The sequence below is a fragment of the Bombina bombina genome, chromosome 3 (genome assembly GCF_027579735.1).
Source record: "Bombina bombina isolate aBomBom1 chromosome 3, aBomBom1.pri, whole genome shotgun sequence".
In the NCBI taxonomy this organism is placed as follows: Eukaryota; Metazoa; Chordata; class Amphibia; order Anura; family Bombinatoridae; genus Bombina; species Bombina bombina.
In genome coordinates, this window is record NC_069501.1 from 100,137,155 (window position 1) to 100,159,077 (window position 21,923).

The 21,923-nt window shown below is 42.5% G+C and overlaps 1 protein-coding gene across 1 annotated transcript in view; it reads right to left on the bottom strand.

Annotated features, from left to right (window-relative positions):
- Positions 1–10,653: 10,653 nt before the first annotated feature.
- The window catches only part of TTC3 (tetratricopeptide repeat domain 3), a 410,905-nt gene continuing 399,635 nt past the window's right edge, over positions 10,654–21,923 (bottom strand). The window contains exons 41-43 of the mRNA XM_053705936.1: positions 11,851–12,018; positions 11,604–11,696; positions 10,654–10,967 (exon numbers count right to left, since the gene is read on the bottom strand). Coding sequence (XP_053561911.1) covers positions 10,860–10,967; positions 11,604–11,696; positions 11,851–12,018 — 369 coding nt within the window. The 3' untranslated portion in view covers positions 10,654–10,859. The remainder of the gene's footprint in view (positions 10,968–11,603; positions 11,697–11,850; positions 12,019–21,923) is intronic.

Sequence of the window (21,923 nt, forward strand, 5' to 3'; positions counted from 1 at the left end):
AGAGGAGACAGCCCTAGTGGAATGAGCTGTAATTCTCTCAGGAGGCTGCTGTCCAGCAGTCTCATAAGCAAAACTATTCAAACTTCTCAACCAGAGAGAAAGAGTAGTAGATGTGGCCTTCTGACCCTTACGTTTTCCCAGAGAAAACAACAAGCAGGGCAGAAGATTGTCGAAAATCTCGTAAGTAAAAATTTAGAGCGCGCACCACATCCAAGTTATGCAAAAGACGTTCCTTATGAGAAGGAGGATTAGGACAAAAAGGAGGAACAACAATTTCTTGATTAATGTTACAATCCGAGGGGGATGTTGTCTGACTGGAATCTAATAAACCGGACTAAAGATAACTGAGGCCACGCTGTCAAGGCATTGAAGATTGCTCTCAACTCCAAGATGTTTATGGGAAGAGAAGACTCTTCCCGAGACCATAGGCCCTGAGCCTTCAGAGAACCCCAAACAGCTCCCCAGCCTGACAGGCTGGCATCCATAGTCACAATCACCCAGGAAGGTCTCAGGAAGCAAGTCCCCCGAGATCGATGATCCTGTGAAATCCACCAAGAGAGGGATTCTCTAGTTAGGGGGTCCAGATTTATTCTCTGCAATAAATCTTAATGGTCTCCGTTCCATTGACGGAACATGCAAAGCTGCAGCAGTTGCAGATGGAACCGAACAAAAGGAATGATGTCCATGGCAGCCACCATCAGACCAATCACCTCCATGCATTGAGCCACTGTTGGATGAAAGGCAGACTAGAGAGAAAGGCAAGCAGTAAGAAGTTTGTATTTTCTGACATCTGTCAGGAAAATCTTCATGAACAAGGAATCTATGATTGTTCCTAGGAAACACACTGTTGTAGATGGAACTAGAGAACTCTTTTCCAGATTCACCTTCCACCCAAAGGGAACGTAGAAAAGACAACATCTCTGTATGAGATTTTGCTAGTTGAAAAGAGGATGCCTGAACCAAGAGGTCGTCTAGATAAGGCGCCACTGCAATTCCCTGGGATCTGACCACTGCCAATAGTGCTCAGGACCTTTGTGAATATTCTGGGAGCCGTGGCAAGACCAAAAGGAAGGGCAATAAACTGGAAATGTTTGTCCAGAAAAGCAAACCTTAGAAACTGGTGATGATCCCTGTGAATGGGAACATGTAAGTACGCGTCCTTCAGGTCTATGGTTTTCATGAACGGACCTTCCTGGACCAATGGAATGAATAGTTTCCATCTTGAAGGACGGAATCCTGAAGAATGTGTTTAGACACTTTAAATCTAGGATGGGGCGAAAAGTGTCCTCCTTTTTGGGAACCACAAATAGATTTGAATAGAATCCTAGACCTTGTTCCTTTAGAGGGACTGGTACAATAACTCCCAGGGAGGATAGATCCCTTAAGCAATTTAAGAAGGCCTCCCTCTTTACCTGGTTTGAGGATAATCTTGAAAGGAGAAATCTGCCCCTTGGAGGGCAAGATTTGAATCCTATTCTGTAACCCTGGGATACTATGTCCCCAGCCCATGGATCTGGGACATCGCCTGTCAAAAAAGAAAAAGCCTCCCCCCACCTGATCCAAACTCGGATCTGGGGCAGACCCTTCATGCTGATTTAGAGTCAGCGGAAGGCTTCTTGTTCTGTTTTCCCTTGTTCCAGGGCTGGCTGGATTTCCAAGTGGACCTGGATTGGTTTGGAAGAGGAGGACTTCCCCTTTCCACCTATAATCTCTGAAATGATCTTCGCCAGACCAGGTCCAAACAGAGTTTTACCCTAATAAGGTAAAGCTAAAAGCTTGGCCTTTCAAGACACATCAGCCGACCAAGACTTTAACCAAAGAGCTCTGTGGGCTAGCACAGTGAAGCTAGACATCTTAGCTCCCAGTCTAATTATCTGCATGTTGGCCTCACAGAAAGGTATTGGCCAGTTTAAGGGCTTTGACCCTATCTTGGATCTCCTCTACCGTAGTTTCCTCTGAAATAAGATCAGATAAGGCATCACACCAATAAGTTACTGCTCCTGCAACCGTGGCAATACTTGCTGCAGGTTGCCACTGTAATCCTTGATGGATGTACATCTTTTAAGTAAGCTTCTAGCTTCTTATCCATTGTATCCGCAATAGGAATGGTAGTTCTCTTAGCAAGAGTAGAAATGGCTCCTTCTACATTAGGCACAGGGTGCCATGAGTCACGAATAGAGTCAGCAACAGGAAACATCTTTTTAAAAACAGGGGAAGGGGAAAAAGGAACCCCTGGGCTTATCCCATTCCTGAGCTCTAATTTCAGACATCTTCCTTGGAACAGGAAAAACCTCCTCTGAAGATGGAGAATCATAAACTCTATCCAGTTTAGAAGACTTTGTGGGGTTGACAGCAACTGGAGGTTCAGAGTCCTCCAAAGTAGCTAGAACCTCCTTCAGTAGTAACCAGATTTTTTAGCTAAAGTGTCAGAGTCTGAGATTTCACCTTCAGAAGCTACTGAAGTATTTTCCTCATCAGACAAATGAGAAAGGTTGATTAAAGCAGACTTAGAGGGGTCAGAAGCCTTACTAGCAGGCAAATGTTTAGACTTCCTCTTACGCTTACCTGAAGAAGAGAAAGCAGACAAAGCCGCCGATGTTGCAGTAATTTGAGCAGCAAAATCCCCAGGTAAATAAACACCCCCAGGAGGTTGTGAAGAAACAGAAGGCACAGAATGAGAAACAACTAAATCTTGGGACGTTTGAGGAAAAAGCTGAGGCATGTCATGCACAGCAGTATCCTGAGAGACACTTGGCTCAGAAGGGAGCAATTTGTCCTTAAATTTTAAAGTCTTATCTAAACACGAGGAACAAAATTGCATATGCAAAATAATTTGGTTCTCTAAACATAATAAATATTTATCCATAGAGGTGGACTGATCCTGTTCCGAATCCATAGCTATTGAAATTAATTCCCACTATAAAATAATTTAATGAGAATGCAAAGTAAATTTAAAGACCCTTAAAAATAAGAAAAAAGGCTTAGAACACGACTACCTTAAAGTGAATGTAAATTTTGATGCTAAAGTGCCCGGTTTTTAAAAATTTGATTAAAGGGACAGTCAACACCAGAATTTTTGTTGTTTAAAAAGATAGATAATCCCTTTATTACCCATTCCACAAGTTTTGCAAAACCAACACAGTTATATTAATACACTTTTTACTTCTGTGACTAGCTTGTATCTAAGCATCTCCTGACCGGCCCTAATCACATGACTTTTAGTTATTATCTATTGACTTGCATTTTAGCCAATTAGTGCAGTGTCTGGCACAACCCACGGGCGTGATCACAATGCTATCTATATGGTTTACCTGAACTACTCTCCCCTGCTGTGAAAAGCAAATACAAAGCATGTGATTAGAGGCGGCCTTCAAGGGCTTAGAAATTATCATATGAGCCTTCCTAGGTTTAGCTTTCAACTAAGAATACCAAAAGAGCAAAGCAAAATTGTTGATAAAAGTAAATTGGAAAGTTGTTTAAAATTACATGCCCTATTTGAAAAATAAAAGTTTTTTTTGGCCTTGACTGTCCCTTTAAAAACAGGGGCACTTTAATTCATCAAAATTTAGATTTCACTCGTGTTGTGAAAAAACAACAACTTACCTTTTAATCTTGACAGCAGCTCCAGCTTCCTCCACCCGTCGCAAAGCCTCTTCCTGGGTCCAAAATGAGGAATCCGGCTTCCTCCAATCACGGCATTGAATCAGACACTGATTCCCCCGGGGGGGAAAGCCATAATTGGAGGATGACCTATCCATCATTTCTGACATCAGAAATGGCATGTGACGACCGGAGGAAGCTGGAGCTGCTGTCAAGTTTAAAAGGTAAGTATTTTTTTCACAACACAAGTGAAATTTAAATTTTGATGAATTAAAGTGCCCCTGTTTTTAATCGAATTTTTTAAAACCGGGCACTTTAGCATAAAAAATTACATTTACTTTAAGGCAAAAATCATAAAAAGCTCTAATACCCAACCTCAGACAAGAAGCCAAGCGTCGGTCTGAGTCTCCTACCGTTACCGGAATTAGTATCCCACTAGTAAGAGGATTTAGATAAGCTGAGCAGCCTCTCCAGCAGATATCCGTACTTCTAAAGCACTCTGATCAGCAAAGTCTGTTGTCGGCACCTCACAGACACGACGCTCTGTATACAGGAGAAACCAGAAGTCACGTGACCGTCCGAAAATGAACTGCGCCACAATATGAAAGTGCGCATAAAGGAAAGAAACGGCTAAATAAAGTACCTCCTCTACCATATGCACAGTAACCACATTTGCACATGTAAATAAAGATAAGCCAAATATTTTAAAAAAAGGACCCCTTAGCCAAGTGATTAAGGGAAGTGTCTGCTAATGAAACACCCCCTTAAGTCTCTCACACAGCTTAAAAGTCTCAAAGTGCCTTCAAATTGACTGAGTTAGGAAGTCACTCACTCCTCTATAGTCAATAAAGTTGTCCCAAAATGTATCAGACTTACAAGGATAACTAAGTCCCAAAATATGTCCACTTGAGGTGTTAATCTCAAAAGTGCTGTCCTTCAGTACCTAGAGGGCAAAAGCACTTACCCTGTGGATCCAGCTGCAGGGCAGATGACAGCTACTAAGGTGTGACCAGTACTCCACTGTCTGTAGTAAAAGAAAGATCAGAGTAACCAACCCTGGCTTTCTGCAAAGGGGTAGCAAGATGTTAGAAGTAAAGCAAAGACCACCTTGCTGCCTTCTAACTGCTAAAAGCCACCACTACTCTTACTAAATAGATTGACATGGACACAGCTATACCCCAATCCTTGCTTGCAGGGAAAAGTACCCATAAAAAATTAAATATCTTCAGACACCGTTTTTCGCACATCCTCAATTGACAGAGGCAAAGAGAATGAGATTGGGGATTATGGATAAGGAAGTTACACTTTGCTGGGGTGCTCTTTGCCTCCTCCTGCTGGCCAGGAGTTGAATATCCCACTAGTAATTGAAATGACGTTGTGGACTCTCCATGTCATAGGACAGAAAAACACAATACAAAATAATTATATACAGAAGGCTTCACATAAATTTCCACACACACACATTGTCCCCAATGTATATAATACAATAGTTATGAGGTGGTATAATCTGTGTCATGTTAAATGTCCCCTAGCTATGATGTACAGTAAAGTGTCCCTGCTAACAGACTGTGGGATATGTGAGTGCTTGTGGTATTCACCTGCTGCGTACCCACTCTACCATGCTTTACAAAGACTGAATCCAGTAAAGAGCCCATCCAGTGCTGTGCAAGCAACAGCAGAGGATCTCATGTTGTAGTACAACAAACCAACACGAGAAGGCTAAGGGACAAGACCCCAGAAAACCTGTGGCAGGCTTGTGACTAACTCCCAGAGGGTGTTCTTGTGTCACTACCCAGTACTTCCCTCTTCTATTGAAGGCTTCGTTAGGGGGGTGGGGGGGTGGGTCTTAAGTCAATCTGAGAACCCCTTTCAACGAAGAATCTAGAGCACCTCAATTCCTAACCTACTCCTGTCGAGGCAAAGATTAGACTGAGATACCAGAGATGTGGGAAGGATTAAAAGTTCTTAGAATGTTAGGGTATCTTTGCCTCCATCAAGTGGCTAGGAGTTGAATCCCAGGAGTAATGGCCGGTGGACTTATGAAAGAAAAAGTACACAGCACTGTGACTGCAAGCCTTCCCTTACAAAGGTATAGCGTGCTCAAGCAAACACATTTAAAAACAGAATTTATGTTTACCTGATAAATTACTTTCTCCAACGGTGTGTCCGGTCCACGGCGTCATCCTTACTTGTGGGATATTCTCTTCCCCAACAGGAAATGGCAAAGAGCCCAGCAAAGCTGGTCACATGATCCCTCCTAGGCTCCGCCTACCCCAGTCATTCGACCGACGTTAAGGAGGAATATTTGCATAGGAGAAACCATATGATACCGTGGTGACTGTAGTTAAAGAAAATAAATTATCAGACCTGATTAAAAAACCAGGGCGGGCCGTGGACCGGACACACCGTTGGAGAAAGTAATTTATCAGGTAAACATAAATTCTGTTTTCTCCAACATAGGTGTGTCCGGTCCACGGCGTCATCCTTACTTGTGGGAACCAATACCAAAGCTTTAGGACACGGATGAAGGGAGGGAGCAAATCAGGTCACCTAAGTGGAAGGCACCACGGCTTGCAAACCTTTCTCCCAAAAAATAGCCTCAGAAGAAGCAAAAGTATCAAACTTGTAAAATTTGGTAAAAGTGTGCAGTGAAGACCAAGTCGCTGCCCTACATATCTGATCAACAGAAGCCTCGTTCTTGAAGGCCCATGTGGAAGCCACAGCCCTAGTGGAATGAGCTGTGATTCTTTCAGGAGGCTGCCGTCCGGCAGTCCCGTAAGCCAATCTGATGATGCTTTTAATCCAAAAAGAGAGAGAGGTAGAAGTTGCTTTTTGACCTCTCCTTTTACCAGAATAAACAACAAACAAGGAAGATGTTTGTCTAAAATCCTTTGTAGCATCTAAATAGAATTTTAGAGCGCGAACAACATCCAAATTGTGCAACAAACGTTCCTTCTTCGAAACTGGTTTCGGATACAAAGAAGGCACGACTATCTCCTGGTTAATGTTTTTGTTAGAAACAACTTTTGGAAGAAAACCAGGTTTAGTACGTAAAACCACCTTATCTGCATGGAACACCAGATAAGGAGGAGAACACTGCAGAGCAGATAATTCTGAAACTCTTCTAGCAGAAGAAATTGTATCAACGGAATGTAAGGGTTCAAACGGAACCCCCTGAAGAACTGAAAGAACTAAGTTGAGACTCCAAGGAGGAGTCAAAGGCTTGTAAACAGGCTTGATTCTAACCAGAGCCTGAACAAAGGCTTGAACATCTGGCACAGCTGCCAGCTTTTTGTGAAGTAACACAGACAAGGCAGAAATCTGTCCCTTCAAGGAACTTGCAGATAATCCTTTCTCCAATCCTTCTTGAAGAAAGGATAGAATCCTAGGAATCTTTACCTTGTCCCAAGGGAATCCTTTAGATTCACACCAACAGATATAATTTTTTCCATATTTTGTGGTAAATTTTTCTAGTTACAGGCTTTCTGGCCTGAACAAGAGTATCAATAACAGAATCTGAGAACCCTCGCTTTGATAAGATCAAGCGTTCAATCTCCAAGCAGTCAGCTGGAGTGGGACCAGATTCGGATGTTCGAACGGACCTTGAACAAGAAGGTCTCGTCTCAAAGGTAGCTTCCATGGTGGAGCCGATGACATATTCACCAGATCTGCATACCAAGTCCTGCGTGGCCACGCAGGAGCTATCAAGATCACCGACGCCCTCTCCTGATTGATCCTGGCTACCAGCCTGGGGATGAGAGGAAACGGCGGGAATACATAAGCTAGTTTGAAGGTCCAAGGTGCTACTAGTGCATCTACTAGAGTCGCCTTGGGATCCCTGGATCTGGACCCGTAGCAAGGAACCTTGAAGTTCTGACGAGAGGCCATCAGATCCATGTCTGGAATGCCCCACAGTTGAGTGATTTGGGCAAAGATTTCCGGATGGAGTTCCCACTCCCCCGGATGCAACGTCTGACGACTCAGAAAATCCGCTTCCCAATTTTCCACTCCTGGGATGTGGATTGCAGACAGGTGGCAGGAGCGAGTCTCCTCCCATTGAATGATTTTGGTCACTTCTTCCATCGCCAGGGAACTCCTTGTTCCCCCCTGATGGTTGATGTACGCAACAGTCGTCATGTTGTCTGATTGAAACCGTATGAACTTGGCCCTCGCTAGCTGAGGCCAAGCCTTGAGAGCATTGAATATCGCTCTCAGTTCCAGAATATTTATCGGTAGAAGAGATTCTTCCCGAGACCAAAGACCCTGAGCTTTCAGGGATCCCCAGACCGCGCCCCAGCCCATCAGACTGGCGTCGGTCGTGACAATGACCCACTCTGGTCTGCGGGAGGTCACCCCTTGTGACAGGTTGTCCAGGGACAGCCACCAACGGAGTGAGTCTCTGGTCCTCTGATTTACTTGTATCTTCGGAGACAAGTCTGTATAGTCCCCATTCCACTGACTGAGCATACACAGTTGTAATGGTCTTAGATGAATGCGCGCAAAAGGAACTATGTCCATTGCCGCTACCATGTTAAACAGGCATAAACTTGATAACAAAGCACAAAAAACGTTTTAAAATAAAACCGTTACTGTCACTTTAAATTTTAAACTGAACACACTTTATTACTGCAATTGCGAAAAAGTATGAAGGAATTGTTCAAAATTCACCAAAATTTCACCACAGTGTCTTAAAGCCTTAAAAGTATTGCACAAATTTGGAAGCTTTAACCCTTAAAATAACGGAACCGGAGCTGTTTTTATATTTAACCCCTTTACAGTCCCTGGAATCTGCTTTGCTGAGACCCAACCAAGCCCAAAGGGGAATACGATACCAAATGATGCCTTCAGAAAGACTTTTCTATGTATCAGAGCTCCACACACATGCAGCAGCATGTCATGCTGTTCTCAAAAACAAGTGCGCCATACCGGCGCGAAAATGAGGCTCTGACTATGATTAGGGAAAGCCCCTATAGAATAAGGTGTCTAAAACAGTGCCTGCCGATATTATTATACAAAAAATACCCAGATTAAATGATTCCTCAAGGCTAAATATGTGTAAATATGATCGATTTAGCCCAGAAAATGTCTACAGTCTTAATAAGCCCTTGTGAAGCCCTTATTTACTGTCTGAATAAAAATGGCTTACCGGATCCCATAGGGAAAATGACAGCTTCCAGCATTACATCGTCTTGTTAGAATGTGTCATACCTCAAGCAGCAAAAGACTGCTCACTGTTCCCCCAACTGAAGTTAATTCCTCTCAACAGTCCTGTGTGGAACAGCCATGGATTTTAGTAACGGTTGCTAAAATCATTTTCCTCATACAAACAGAAATCTTCATCTCTTTTCTGTTTCAGAGTAAATAGTACATACCAGCACTATTTTAAAATAACAAACTCTTGATTGAATAATAAAAACTACAGTTAAACACTAAAAAACTCTAAGCCATCTCCGTGGAGATGTTGCCTGTACAACGGCAAAGAGAATGACTGGGGTAGGCGGAGCCTAGGAGGGATCATGTGACCAGCTTTGCTGGGCTCTTTGCCATTTCCTGTTGGGGAAGAGAATATCCCACAAGTAAGGATGACGCCGTGGACCGGACACACCTATGTTGGAGAAAGGACACTGTACTGTAACATTTTCTCTGCTTTAAAATGTGATCCTATTTTACCTGCTGGAGTGTATTAAATGGTTTGTAAATATCTACTTTACCTTTGTCATTTGAAATAGCTGCTTTTTTCTGTTGAATCCACCACCTATACTAAAAATGTGAACACTGGAGTACTCACTATAGAAAAACTAAACAAGAAGCAGGAGGGAAAGCGACTTGTATCTGAAATAGTTGTTTTTCACATTTGAACCCCCACATATAATTAACATTTCAATACCTAATTATTGCCCTTTGTGTATAGAAATAACATGGGCAAGTCAGAGATTCAGTCCATTTACATGGGTATGTGCGTGAGTAGCAATGGGTGTCCAACTGTGTTCATTGAAACTATTTCAATTACAAAAATTGCTATAGAACAACATGCCAACCAAGTGTTAACATTTTGAAAACAATTATTATTATTAGCTGCAATTTTTTTTCAATAGCCAAACTCCAGCCACCATTTGCCTTATTTGGAAGAACAAGGTAGTCGTGGATATTATTTTAGTATAAAGGTTATTGGTTTGCAGCTATCAGCTAAATACAATTAGGGAAATGTGACAGGGTCAGTCCTGAGAACGAAACCTTTTTATATTGAAATTCCATGGTCTTTACTGTGGAATCCCATTTTACAGTACAACATCCCTTTAAACTTATAAATCTGTGCAAAGGAGATCATATATATGCACTGGGCAACCGCTCAACAAATGTAATTTCCACCTCCTCAAACAATATCTGAATCACGGAGGACTTCCCTTGCATTCTCACAGGCACAGCCTAGCATAGTAAACTGACAATAATCTGACTAGGATTTTACATTACTGCCCTGCCCTTATTTTAAATTCTATTAAAATCAACTTCAAAAATAAAAACAAAAGATTTTTAGTGGATCTATAAGCAAAACAAAATAAATTTAATACAGCCCAAAATATGGCACCCTGGCTAAAGTAGAATGGGCATTTCATATGAGCTCATAAGACATTAGATGAAGGAATACAAATGCTTATTGAGGTTTTAGAACATATATTTCTAAGACAAGAAAAAAAAAGTAAAACTCAGGAACCCTGATATTAGCGGCTTTCAAATAATAATTTTAGAATTTTATATACATGGAGCCTCTGCCTAGGTGTCAATCCTTCTAAATATTAAGCTATAAGGGACAGAACAATCTCAGAACTACGTTGCTTTGTAGTAATTTAAAAACAATGGCTCTTGAGTAAAGGGACATTACAGTAATTATTTTTTTTTCAGGGAGTTTATACCTTTACCAGATTGGTGCATAACCTCTTGACTTGAACAATTATAAATGTGGTAGAGTTAAACAGAATAAAAAAAAGTGAAAACCTTTGCTTCTTTGTCACATAAAATAATAAAAATGAAAATAAGAGAAGAAATAGGCCGTGGTGATCAGACATACAGCAATATAATTGGTATAGGCAGCAATGAGTTCCTGAAACACAATGAGGGAAGCAGAGAGAATAGTAGTGAGTGACTGCTACTGCCTCAGTAATACAACCAGTAAGGTAGCAGAATCTGTAGGAATATAGCTAATTGCATAATACACTGAAACCAATACACAATATCTATCGCGGTTACAATACTAAGCAATACTAAGCAGTTCTCATTCTTCCAGAAAGTGCAGGGAAGTCTTCTGGCAGAAGCGCATGATCTCGACATGTTGGACATGTGCTCTGTGTGTTCAGCCAGGTTTTTATACACTAAAAAAGCAAGAAGTTAAAATAGTCAATTTTATACATGCACAGTATATATCAGCAATTAAAAACAGCAACAAGAATATAAAATTGGTAGCACAACACACAGGGTTTTATTGTTTCAGAGCCAGTTAGTGAAAAGGCTGGTTGGTACAGATCCTGGTCCGATGTACCACTAAACCATGCAAATGTCAGCGCTGGACATGAGGCAGTAACAAAACAAACACACATGCACTGTTTACTTATATCAAAAACCAAATAATTAAAAAGGACCATTAAATACAGTAGAATGCCATAATAAAAATACAATGCAAAACAGTCTGAAATTTAAATCAGTAGATTTTTTTTTTATTTTCCCTGCCCCTGTATCATGTGACTGCCATCAGTCAATCACAAAATACATATATGTGGATACTGTTAACTCTTTGACATGCCCAACAGGAGCTAGGGCCTCAGAAAGTGTGCATTTAAAAATACTGTGCACAGTTTGATAATAGAAGTAAATTGGATTGTTATTATTTTTTAAATTGCACACTATTTGAGTCATTGAAGTGTCCCTTTAAACTATCACACAATATATAACCAGCCATCACACTGTGGTTATGTAGCTATCCAGGGCATTACAGCTAAATGCATACTTACATGTTTGTGGAAATGGTGTCCACAGTCTAACGTATGAACCTGATACAGGCTTAGCTCATCGTGACAGATAATACAGGGCTCATCATTATAGGTCTGCAAATGACAGAAAAACAAACTGATGTCTCACTTAAACATCCTCACACTCCCCAAAACAAAAAGTTTAAACCTACAAATGTAAATTAACACACAAACCCCTTATTAACATTACAAAAACATTTGAGGAAACATTTCACCACATGCATCTTGCCTCAGATTCATCCGACTTCTGCCATTTCTTTTTAGAAGCCCCTGTAACCACCCTCCAAGGCTTTTTGGTTTCGGCTAAAGTGGGGCTACTGTGAACATCGGGTTTTGGAGCTGTCGGTGCAGTAGCAGCCCCTGGCTGTGGTGTATATCCCCAGGCTGAATTTCGGTCCTAAAGAAAAATAAAAAATATTCTTAGAGAGCAAAACTACAAAACAGGACAGCAAGAAAACAATGTTTAGTTATGGATGGTTTTAAAGTGGGAGTAAAATAGATTTACTCTTCAACAAAGGATACCAAATGAATAAAGCAAATTTTATAATAAAAGTAAATTGGAAAGATGTTTAAAACTTCACTTTCTATGTGAATCAACATTTATAATTTTAATGTTACTGTCCCTTTAAGGCATTCCAACATCCCCTCTTCGAAGTATTTTACAAATTTCCTTCACTCATATGTGACAAGGATTTACACAATATAAATTACTTATGTTGAGAAACTACAAATTACTGCTTACTATAATTTCCACATTTCCCTAATGTCCCAAAACCACTTACTATAATTTGCACTATAATGTCCCTATTAACCATTCACCAAGGGGTCAGACAGAAAATACAAAACATTCTCAAGTGGGTAGAAATCTCTTCTTGTTAATTCTGATTATCATATACAGCAGGCATGGGAAGGGAGCTTGGACAAAACACACATAAATTACAAAAAGAAAATTTATGCTTACCTGATAAATTTGTTTCTTTTTAGACACGATGAGTCCACGGATTTCATCCTTACTTGTGGGATTACGCCTCCTGGTCAGCAGGAGGCGGCAAAGAGCACCACAGCAGAGCTGTATATATAGCTCCTCCCTTCCCTCCCACTCCAGTCATTCGACCGAAGTTAGGAAGAGAAATGAAAAGCCAAGGTGCAGAGGTGTCTGAAGTTTACAAAAATTAATAACCTGTCTCAAAGAACAGGACGGGCTGTGGACCCATCGTGCCTAAAAAGAAACAAATTTATCAGGTAAGCATAAATTTTCTTTTCTTTTTAAAGACACGATGAGTCCACAGATTTCATCCTTACTTGTGGGATACAATACCAAAGCTACAGTACACGGATGAAAAGGGAGGAACAAGACAGAGAACCTAAACGGAAGGCACCACTGCTTGAAGAACCTTTCTCCCAAAAAACAGCCTCAGACGAGGCAAAGGTATCAAATTTGTAAAATTTAGAAAAAGTGTGAAGAGAGGACCAAGTTGCAGCCTTGCAAATCTGTTCAACAGAAGCTTAATTTTTGAATGCCCATGAGGAAGCAACAGCCCTAGTGGAATGAGCCGTAATTCTTTCAGGAGGCTGCTGACCAGCAGTCACATATGCAAAATGGATGATACTCTTCAGCCAAAAAGAAAGAGGTAGCCGTAGATTTCTGACCCTTACGTTTTCCAGAAAAAATGACAAATAGAGAAGACGATTGACGAAAGTCCTTAGTCCCTTGTAAGTAAAATGTTAAAGCACGGACCACGTCCAAATGATGTAGCAGACGTTCCGTCCGAGAAGAAGGATTAGGACACAAGGAAGGAACAACAATTTCCTGATTAATGTTCTTGTCTGAAACAACTTTAGGAAGAAAACCAAGTTTAGTACGTAACACCACCTTATCCAAATGAAAAATAAGGTAAGGAGAATTATATTGTAATACCGAAAGCTCAGACACTCGTCGAGCAGAAGAAATGGCAACAAGAAACAAAACTTTCCAAGATAATAACTTAATATCTATGGAATGCATAGGTTCAAACGGAACCCCTTGAAGAACTTTAAGAACTAAATTCAAACTCCATGGAGGAGCAATTGGTTTAAACACAGGCCTGATTCTAATCAAAGCATGACAAAAAGATTGAATATCTGGAACATCTGCCAGACGCTTGTGCAACAAAATAGATAAGGCAGAGATCTGACCCTTTAAGGAACTTGCTGATAACCCCTTCTCCAATCCTTCTTGGAGAAAAGATATTCCTGGGAATCCTAACTCTACTCCATGAGTAGCCCTTGGATTCACACCAAAAAAGATATTTGCGCCATAACTTATGGTAAATCTTCCTAGTTACTGGCTTACGCGCCTGAATTAAGGTATCTATGACCGAATAAGAGAAACCTCGCTTGGATAAAATTAAGCGTTCAATCTCCAAGCAGTCAGCTGCAGAGAAACTAGATTCAGGTGACGGAAGGGACCCTGAATGAGAAGGTCCTTCCTCAATGGAAGCCTCCAAAGTGGCAGAGATGACATTTCCACCAGATGGGCATACCAAATCCTGCGAGGCCACGCAGGAACAATGAGGATCACTGATGCCCTCTCCTGTTTGATTCAAGCAATAACCCGGGGAAGGAGCGCAAACGGGGGAAATATATATGCTAGGCTGAAGGACCAAGGAACTGCCAAGGCATCTATCAGCTCGGCCTGGGGGTCCCTGGACCCGTATCTCGGAAGTTTGACATTCTGACGAGATGCCATGAGATCCAACTCCGGCCGACCCCATCTGAGAATCAGGTTGTAGAATATTTCCGGATGGAGTACCCACCCTCCTGGATGAAAAGTCTGCCTGCTAGGAAAATCTGCCTCCCAGTTGTCCACCCCTGGGATGTGGATCGTCGTCAGATGGCAAGAATGGGCCTCAGCCCACTGGATTATCTTGACTACTTCGGTCATCGCTTAGGAACTCCTTGTTCCTCCCTGATTGATGTAAGCCACCGTTGTTATGTTGTCCGACTGGAATCTGATGAATTGGGCCAAAGCCAACTGAGGCCAGGCCCGAAGCGCATTGAAGATCGCCCTCAGCTCTAGAATGTTGATGGGAAGGAGAGGCTCTGCCTGAGCCCATAAAGGGCCCCAGACTGCTCCCCATCCTAAAAGGCTGGCATCCGTTGTCACAATCACCCATGAAGGTCTGCGAAAGCATGTCCCCTGGGATAGACAATCCAGAGACAACCGCCATTGAAGAGAGTCCCTCGTCTCCTGATCTAGGGTTATTCGAGGAGACAAATCTGTATAATCTCCATTCCACTGCCTGAGCATGCTTAGCTGCAGAGGTCTGAGATGAAACTGAGCAAACAGTATGCTGTCCATTGCCACCACCATCAATCCGATTACCTCCATGCACTGAGACAATGACGGCCGAGGATTGAACTGAAGGACTCGACAAGTATTCAGAATCTTTGACTTTCTGACCTCTGTCAGAAAAATTCACATGGATATAGAGTCGATTAGTATGCCCAGGAAGGGTACCCTCGTCTGCGGAATTAAACTCTTTTCCAGATTTACCGTCCACCCGTGAGTTCTCAAGAAGGATAGCACAATGTCGGTATGGGACCTTGTTAGCTAATAAAATGACGCCTGGATTAGAATATCTTCCAGAAAAGGCGCCACCGTAAAATTCTGCGGTCTTCGAACCGCCAGCAGAAAATCCAGAACATTTGTGAAATTTCTGGGTGCAGTGGCCAGACCAAAAGGAAGAGCCACGAACTGAAGTGTTTGTCCAGAAAAACAAACCACAGGAACTAGTGATGATCACTGTGGATAGGAACATGAAGATATGCATCCCTTAGGACCACTGTCATCATAAATTGACCCTCCTGGATCAATGGAAGGATAGTGAGAATAGTATCCATCTTGAAGGATGGAACTCAGAGAAACTTGTTTAGACTCCTGAGGTCTAAAATAGGTCCGAGGGTTCCCTCCTTTTTGGGAATTTCCAACAGATTTGAATAAAAAACCCGCACCTGTTACTGTATTGGAACGGGATCAATTATTCTCATGTAAGAGAGGTCTCTTACACAAGGTAAGAACGCCTCTCATCTTATCAGGTCTGTAGACAATCTTGACAGAAGAAAGAATTACTGAACTCCAGTTTGTAACCCGAGACACTATTTCTATAGCTCAGGGATCCTGAACATCTCGCACCCACACCAAAATGAAGGAAAGTCTGTCGCCTACTAGATCCGGTCCTGGGCCAGGAGCAAACACTTCATGCTTACTTGGAATCAGCAGCATGCTTCTTGGATCGTTTACCCCTGTTCCAAGATTGGTTGGGACTCCAAGTGGACTTAGATAGTTTCCTTCCTGTTTAGAGAAAGAAGGGGAGTCAATCTTTCTGCTGGGTTCTTATATCCTGAAATAGCAACTACTGTGAAAGAAACCTTGCTCAATGAACGTTTAGTGGTCCCCTTGCGCTTTCTATGCAGCCAGGGAAAAACGGACAACGCTCCCAAAAGACCCAAAAAGGAAGCGATGTCTTACAGGGTAACTCCAAAAGAAGTTGTGGAAGAAGAGCAAGGCACCTGGTAAATGGATGCTAAGTCCTTAGGGCATAAGAGGAGCAAACCTGCGGATATTCTCCTTCCCAACAGGAAGTTGCAAGAGGATCACCCACAGCAGAGCTGCTATATAGCTCCTCCCCTCACTGCCATATCCAGTCATTCGACCGAAACAAGACGAGAAAGGAGAAACCATAGGGTGCAGTGGTGACTGTAGTTTAATTAAAATTTAGACCTGCCTTAAAAGGACAGGGCGGGCCGTGGACTGGATACACTACAAGAGAAATAAATTTATCAGGTAAGCATAAATTATGTTTTCTCTTGTTAAGTGTATCCAGTCCACGGATCATCCATTACTTGTGGGATACCAATACCAAAGCTAAAGTACATGGAGGATAGGAGGGACAAGGCAGAAACTTAAACGGAAGGAACCACTGCCTGTAGAACCTTTCTCCCAAAAACAGCCTCCGAAGAAGCAAAAGTGTCAAATTTGTAAAATTTTTAAAAGGTGTGAAGCGAAGACCAAGTCGCAGCCTTGCAAATCTGTTCAACAGAGGCCTCATTTTTAAAGGCCCAGGAGGAAGCCACAGCTCTAGTAGAATGAGCTGTAATCCTTTCAGGGGGCTGCTGTCCAGCAGTCTCATAGGCTAAGCATATTATGCTCCGAAGCCAAAAGGAGAGAGAGGTTGCCAAAGCTTTTTGACCTCTCCTCTGTCCAGAGTAAACGACAAACAGGGCAGATGTTTGACGAAAATCTTTAGTAGCCTGTAAGTAAAACTTCAAGGCACGGACTACGTCCAGATTATGCAAAAGACGTTCCTTCTTTGAAGAAGGATTAGGACACAATGATGGAACAACAATCTCTTGATTGATATTCCTGTTAGAAACCACCTTAGGTAAAAACCCAGGTTTGGTACGCAGAACTACCTTGTCTGAATGAAAAATCAGATAAGGAGAATCACAATTTAAGGCAGATAACTCAGAGACTCATCGAGCCGAGGAAATAGCCATCAAAAACAGAACTTTCCAAGATAAAAGTTTAATATCAATGGAATGAAGGGGTTCAAACGGAACTCCCTGAAGAACTTTAAGAACCAAGTTTAAGCTCCACGGGGGAGCAACAGTTTTAAACACAGGCTTAATCCTAACCAAAGCCTGACAAAATGCCTGGATGTCTGGAACTTCTGCCAGACGCTTGTGCAAAAGAATAGACAGAGCAGAGATCTGTCCTTTTAAAGAACTAGCTTATAAGCCTTTGTCCAAACCCTCTTGGAGAAAGGACAATATCCTAGGAATCCTAACCTTACTCCATGAGTAACTCTTGGATTCACACCAATAAAGATATTTACGTCATATCTTATGGTAGATTTTCCTGGTGACAGGCTTCCGAGCCTGTATTAAGGTATCAATGACTGACTCGGAGAAGCCACGCCTTGATAGAATCAAGCGTTCAATCTCCATGCAGTCAGTCTCAGAGAAATTAGATTTGGATAATTGAAAGGACCTTGTATTAGAAGGTCCTGCCTCAGAGGAAGAGTCCATGGTGGAAGAGATGACATGTCCACTAGGTCTGCATACCAGGTCCTGCGTGGCCACGCAGGCGCTATCAGAATCACCGATGCTCTCTCCTGTTTGATTTTGGCAATCAGTCGAGGGAGCAGAGGAAACGGTGGAAACACACAGGCCAGGTTGAAGAACCAAGGAGCTGCTAGAGCATCTATCAGCGTTGCTCCCGGGTCCCTGGACCTGGATCCGTAACAAGGAAGCTTGGCGTTCTGGCGAGACGCCATGAGATCCAGTTCTGGTTTGCCCCAACGATGGACCAGTTGAGCAAACACCTCCGGATGGAGTTCCCACTCCCCCAGATGAAAAGTCTGACGACTTAGAAAATCCGCCTCCCAGTTCTCTACGCCTGGGATGTGGATCGCTGACAGGTGGCAAGAGTGAGACTCTGCCCAGCGAATTATCTTTGAGACTTCTAACATCGCTAGGGAACTCCTGGTTCCCCCTTGATGGTTGATGTAAGCCACAGTCGTGATGTTGTCCGACTGAAATCTGATGAACCTCAGTGTTGCTAACTGAGGCCAAGCTAGAAGAGCATTGAATATTGCTCTTAACTCCAGAATATTTATTGGGAGGAGTTTCTCCTCCTGAGTCCACGATCCCTGAGCCTTCAGGGAGTTCCAGACTGCTCCCCAACCTAGAAGGCTGGCATCTGTTGTTACAATCGTCCAATCTGGCCTGCGAAAGGTCATACCCTTGAACAGATGGACCCGAGAAAGCCACCAGAGAAGAGAATCTATGGTCTCTTGATCCAGATTTAGTAGAGGGGACAAATCTGAGTAATCCCCATTCCACTGACTTAGCATGCATAATTGCAGCGGTCTGAGATGCAGGCGCGCAAATGGCACTATGTCCATTGCCGCTACCATTAAGCCGATTACTTCCATGCACTGAGCCACTGAGGGGCGTGGAATGGAATGAAGGACACGGCAAGCATTTAGAAGTTTTGATAACCTGGACTCCGTCAGGTAAATTATTTTTTTAGAATCTATAAGAGTCCCTAGGAAGGAGACTCTTGTGAGTGGTGATAGAGAACTCTTTTCCACGTTCACTTTCCACCCATGCGACCTCAGAAATGCCAGAACTATCTCTGTATGAGACTTGGCAATTTGAAAGCTTGACGCCTGTATCAGGATGTAGTCTAGATACGGAGCCACCGATATGCCTCGCGGTCTTAGAACCGCCAGAAGTGAGCCCAGAACCTTTGTAAAAATTCTCGGGGCAGTGGCCAACCCGAAGGGAAGAGCTACAAATTGGTAATGCCTGTCTAGAAAGGCAAACCTTAGGAACCGATGATGATCTTTGTGAATCGGTATGTGAAGGTAGGCATCCTTTAAGTCCACTGTGGTCATGTACTGACCCTCTTGGATCATGGGTAGGATGGTCCGAATAGTTTCCATTTTGAATGATGGAACTCTGAGGAATTTGTTTAAGATCTTTAGATCCAAGATTGGTCTGAAGGTTCCCTCTTTCTTGGGAACCACAAACAGATTTGAATAAAATCCCTGTCCTTGTTCCGTCCGCGGAACTGGATGGATCACTCCCATTACTAGGAGGTCTTGCACACAGCTTAGGAATGCCTCTTTCTTTATCTGGTTTGCTGATAACCTTGAAAGATAAAATCTCCCTTGTGGAGGAGAAGCTTTGAAGTCCAGAAGATATCCCTGAGATATGATCTCCAACGTCCAGGGATCCTGAAATCTCTTGCCCACGCCTGGGCGAAGAGAGAAAGTCTGCCCCCCACTAGATCCGTTTCCGGATAGGGGGCCGTTCCTTCATGCTGTCTTGGGGGCAGCAGCAGGCTTTCTGGCCTGCTTGCCCTTGTTCCAGGACTGGTTAGGTTTCCAGGCCTTTCTGGAATGAGCAACAGTTCCCTCTTGTTTTGAAGCGGAGGAAGTTGATGCTGCTCCTGCCTTGAAATTTCGAAAGGCACGAAAATTAGACTGTTTGGCCTTTGATTTGGCCCTGTCCTGAGGAAGGGTATGACCCTTGCCTCCAGTAATGTCAGCAATAATTTCCTTCAAGCCAGGCCCGAATAAGGTCTGCCCCTTGAAAGGAATGTTGAGTAATTTAGACTTTGAAGTCACGTCAGCTGACCAGGATTTAAGCCATAGCGCCCTACGCGCCTGGATGGCGAATCCGGAATTCTTAGCTGTTAGTTCAGTCAAATGAACAATGGCATCAGAAACAAATGAGTTAGCTAGCTTAAGCGTTCTAAGCTTGTCAATAATTTCATTCAATGGAGCTGTCTGGATGGCCTCTTCCAGGGCCTCAAACCAGAATGCCGCCGCAGCAGTGACAGGCGCAATGCATGCAAGGGGCTGTAAAATAAAACCTGGTTGAATAAACATTTTATTAAGGTAACCCTCCAATTTTTTATCCATTGGATCTGAAAAAGCACAACTGTCCTCAACCGGGATAGTGGTACGCTTTGCTAAAGTAGAAACTGCTCCCTCCACCTTAGGGACCGTCTGCCATAAGTCCCGTGTAGTAGCGTCTATTGGAAACATTTTTCTAAATATCGGAGGTGGGGAAAAGGGCACACCGGGTCTATCCCACTCCTTGCTAATAATTTCTGTAAGCCTTTTAGGTATAGGAAAAATGTCAGTACACACCGGCACCGCATAGTATCTATCCAGCCTATACAATTTCTCTGGAATTGCAACTGTGTTACAGTCATTCAGAGCAGCTAATACCTCCCCAAGCAATACACGGAGGTTCTCAAGCTTAAATTTAAAATTAGAAATCTCTGAATCAGGTTTCCCCGAGCCAGAGATGTCACCCACAGACTGAAGTTCTCCGTCCTCATGTTCTGCATACTGTGACGCAGTATCAGACATGGCTCTAACAGCATTTGCGCGCTCTGTATCTCTCCTAACCCCAGAGCTATCGCGCTTGCCTTTTAATTCAGGCAATCTAGATAATACCTCTGACAGGGTATTATTCATGATTGCAGCCATGTCCTGCAAGGTAATCGCTATGGGCGTCCCTGATGTAATTGGCGCCATATTAGCGTGCGTCCCCTGAGCGGGAGGCGAAGGGTCTGACACGTGGGGAGAGTTAGTCGGCATAACTTCCCCCTCGACAGAACCCTCTGGTGATAATTCTTTTATAGATAAAGACTGATCTTTACTGTTTAAGGTGAAATCAATACATTTAGTACACATTCTCCTATGGGGCTCCACCATAGCTTTCAAACATAATGAACAAGTAGGTTCCTCTGTGTCAGACATGTTTAAACAGACTAGCAAGCTTGGAAAACACTTTAAAACAAGTTTACAAGCAATATAAAAAACGTTACTGCGCCTTTAAGAAACACAAATTTTCCCAAATTTTGAAATAACAGTGAAAAAATGCAGTTACACTAACGAAATTTTTACAGTGTATGTAATAAGTTAGCAGAGCATTGCACCCACTTGCAAATGGATGATTAACCCCTTAATACCAAAAACGGAATAACAAATGACAAAAACGTTTTTTTAAACAGTCACAACAACTGCCACAGCTCTACTGTGGCTTTTTACCTCCCTCAATACGACTTTTGAAGCCTTTTGAGCCCTTCAGAGAAGTCCTGGATCATGAAGGAAGAAGCTGGATGTCTGTGTCTGTAATTTTTGCTGTGCAAAAAAACGCTAAAAACATAATTTATGTAAGAACTTACCTGATAAATTCATTTCTTTCATATTAGCAAGAGTCCATGAGCTAGTGACGTATGGGATATACATTCCTACCAGGAGGGGCAAAGTTTCCCAAACCTTAAAATGCCTATAAATACACCCCTCACCACACCCACAAATCAGTTTAACGAATAGCCAAGAAGTGGGGTGATAAGAAAAAAGTGCGAAAGCATAAAAAATAAGGAATTGGAATAATTGTGCTTTATACAAAAAAATCATAACCACCACAAAAAAAGGGTGGGCCTCATAGACTCTTGCTAATATGAAAGAAATGAATTTATCAGGTAAGTTCTTACATAAATTATGTTTTCTTTCATGTAATTAGCAAGAGTCCATGAGCTAGTGACGTATGGGATAATGACTACCCAAGATGTGGATCTTTCCACGCAAGAGTCACTAGAGAGGGAGGGATAAAATAAAGACAGCCAATTCCTGCTGAAAATAATCCGCACCCAAAATAAAGTTTAATGAAAACATAAGCAGAAGATTCAAACTGAAACCACTGCCTGAAGTACTTTTCTACCAAAAACTGCTT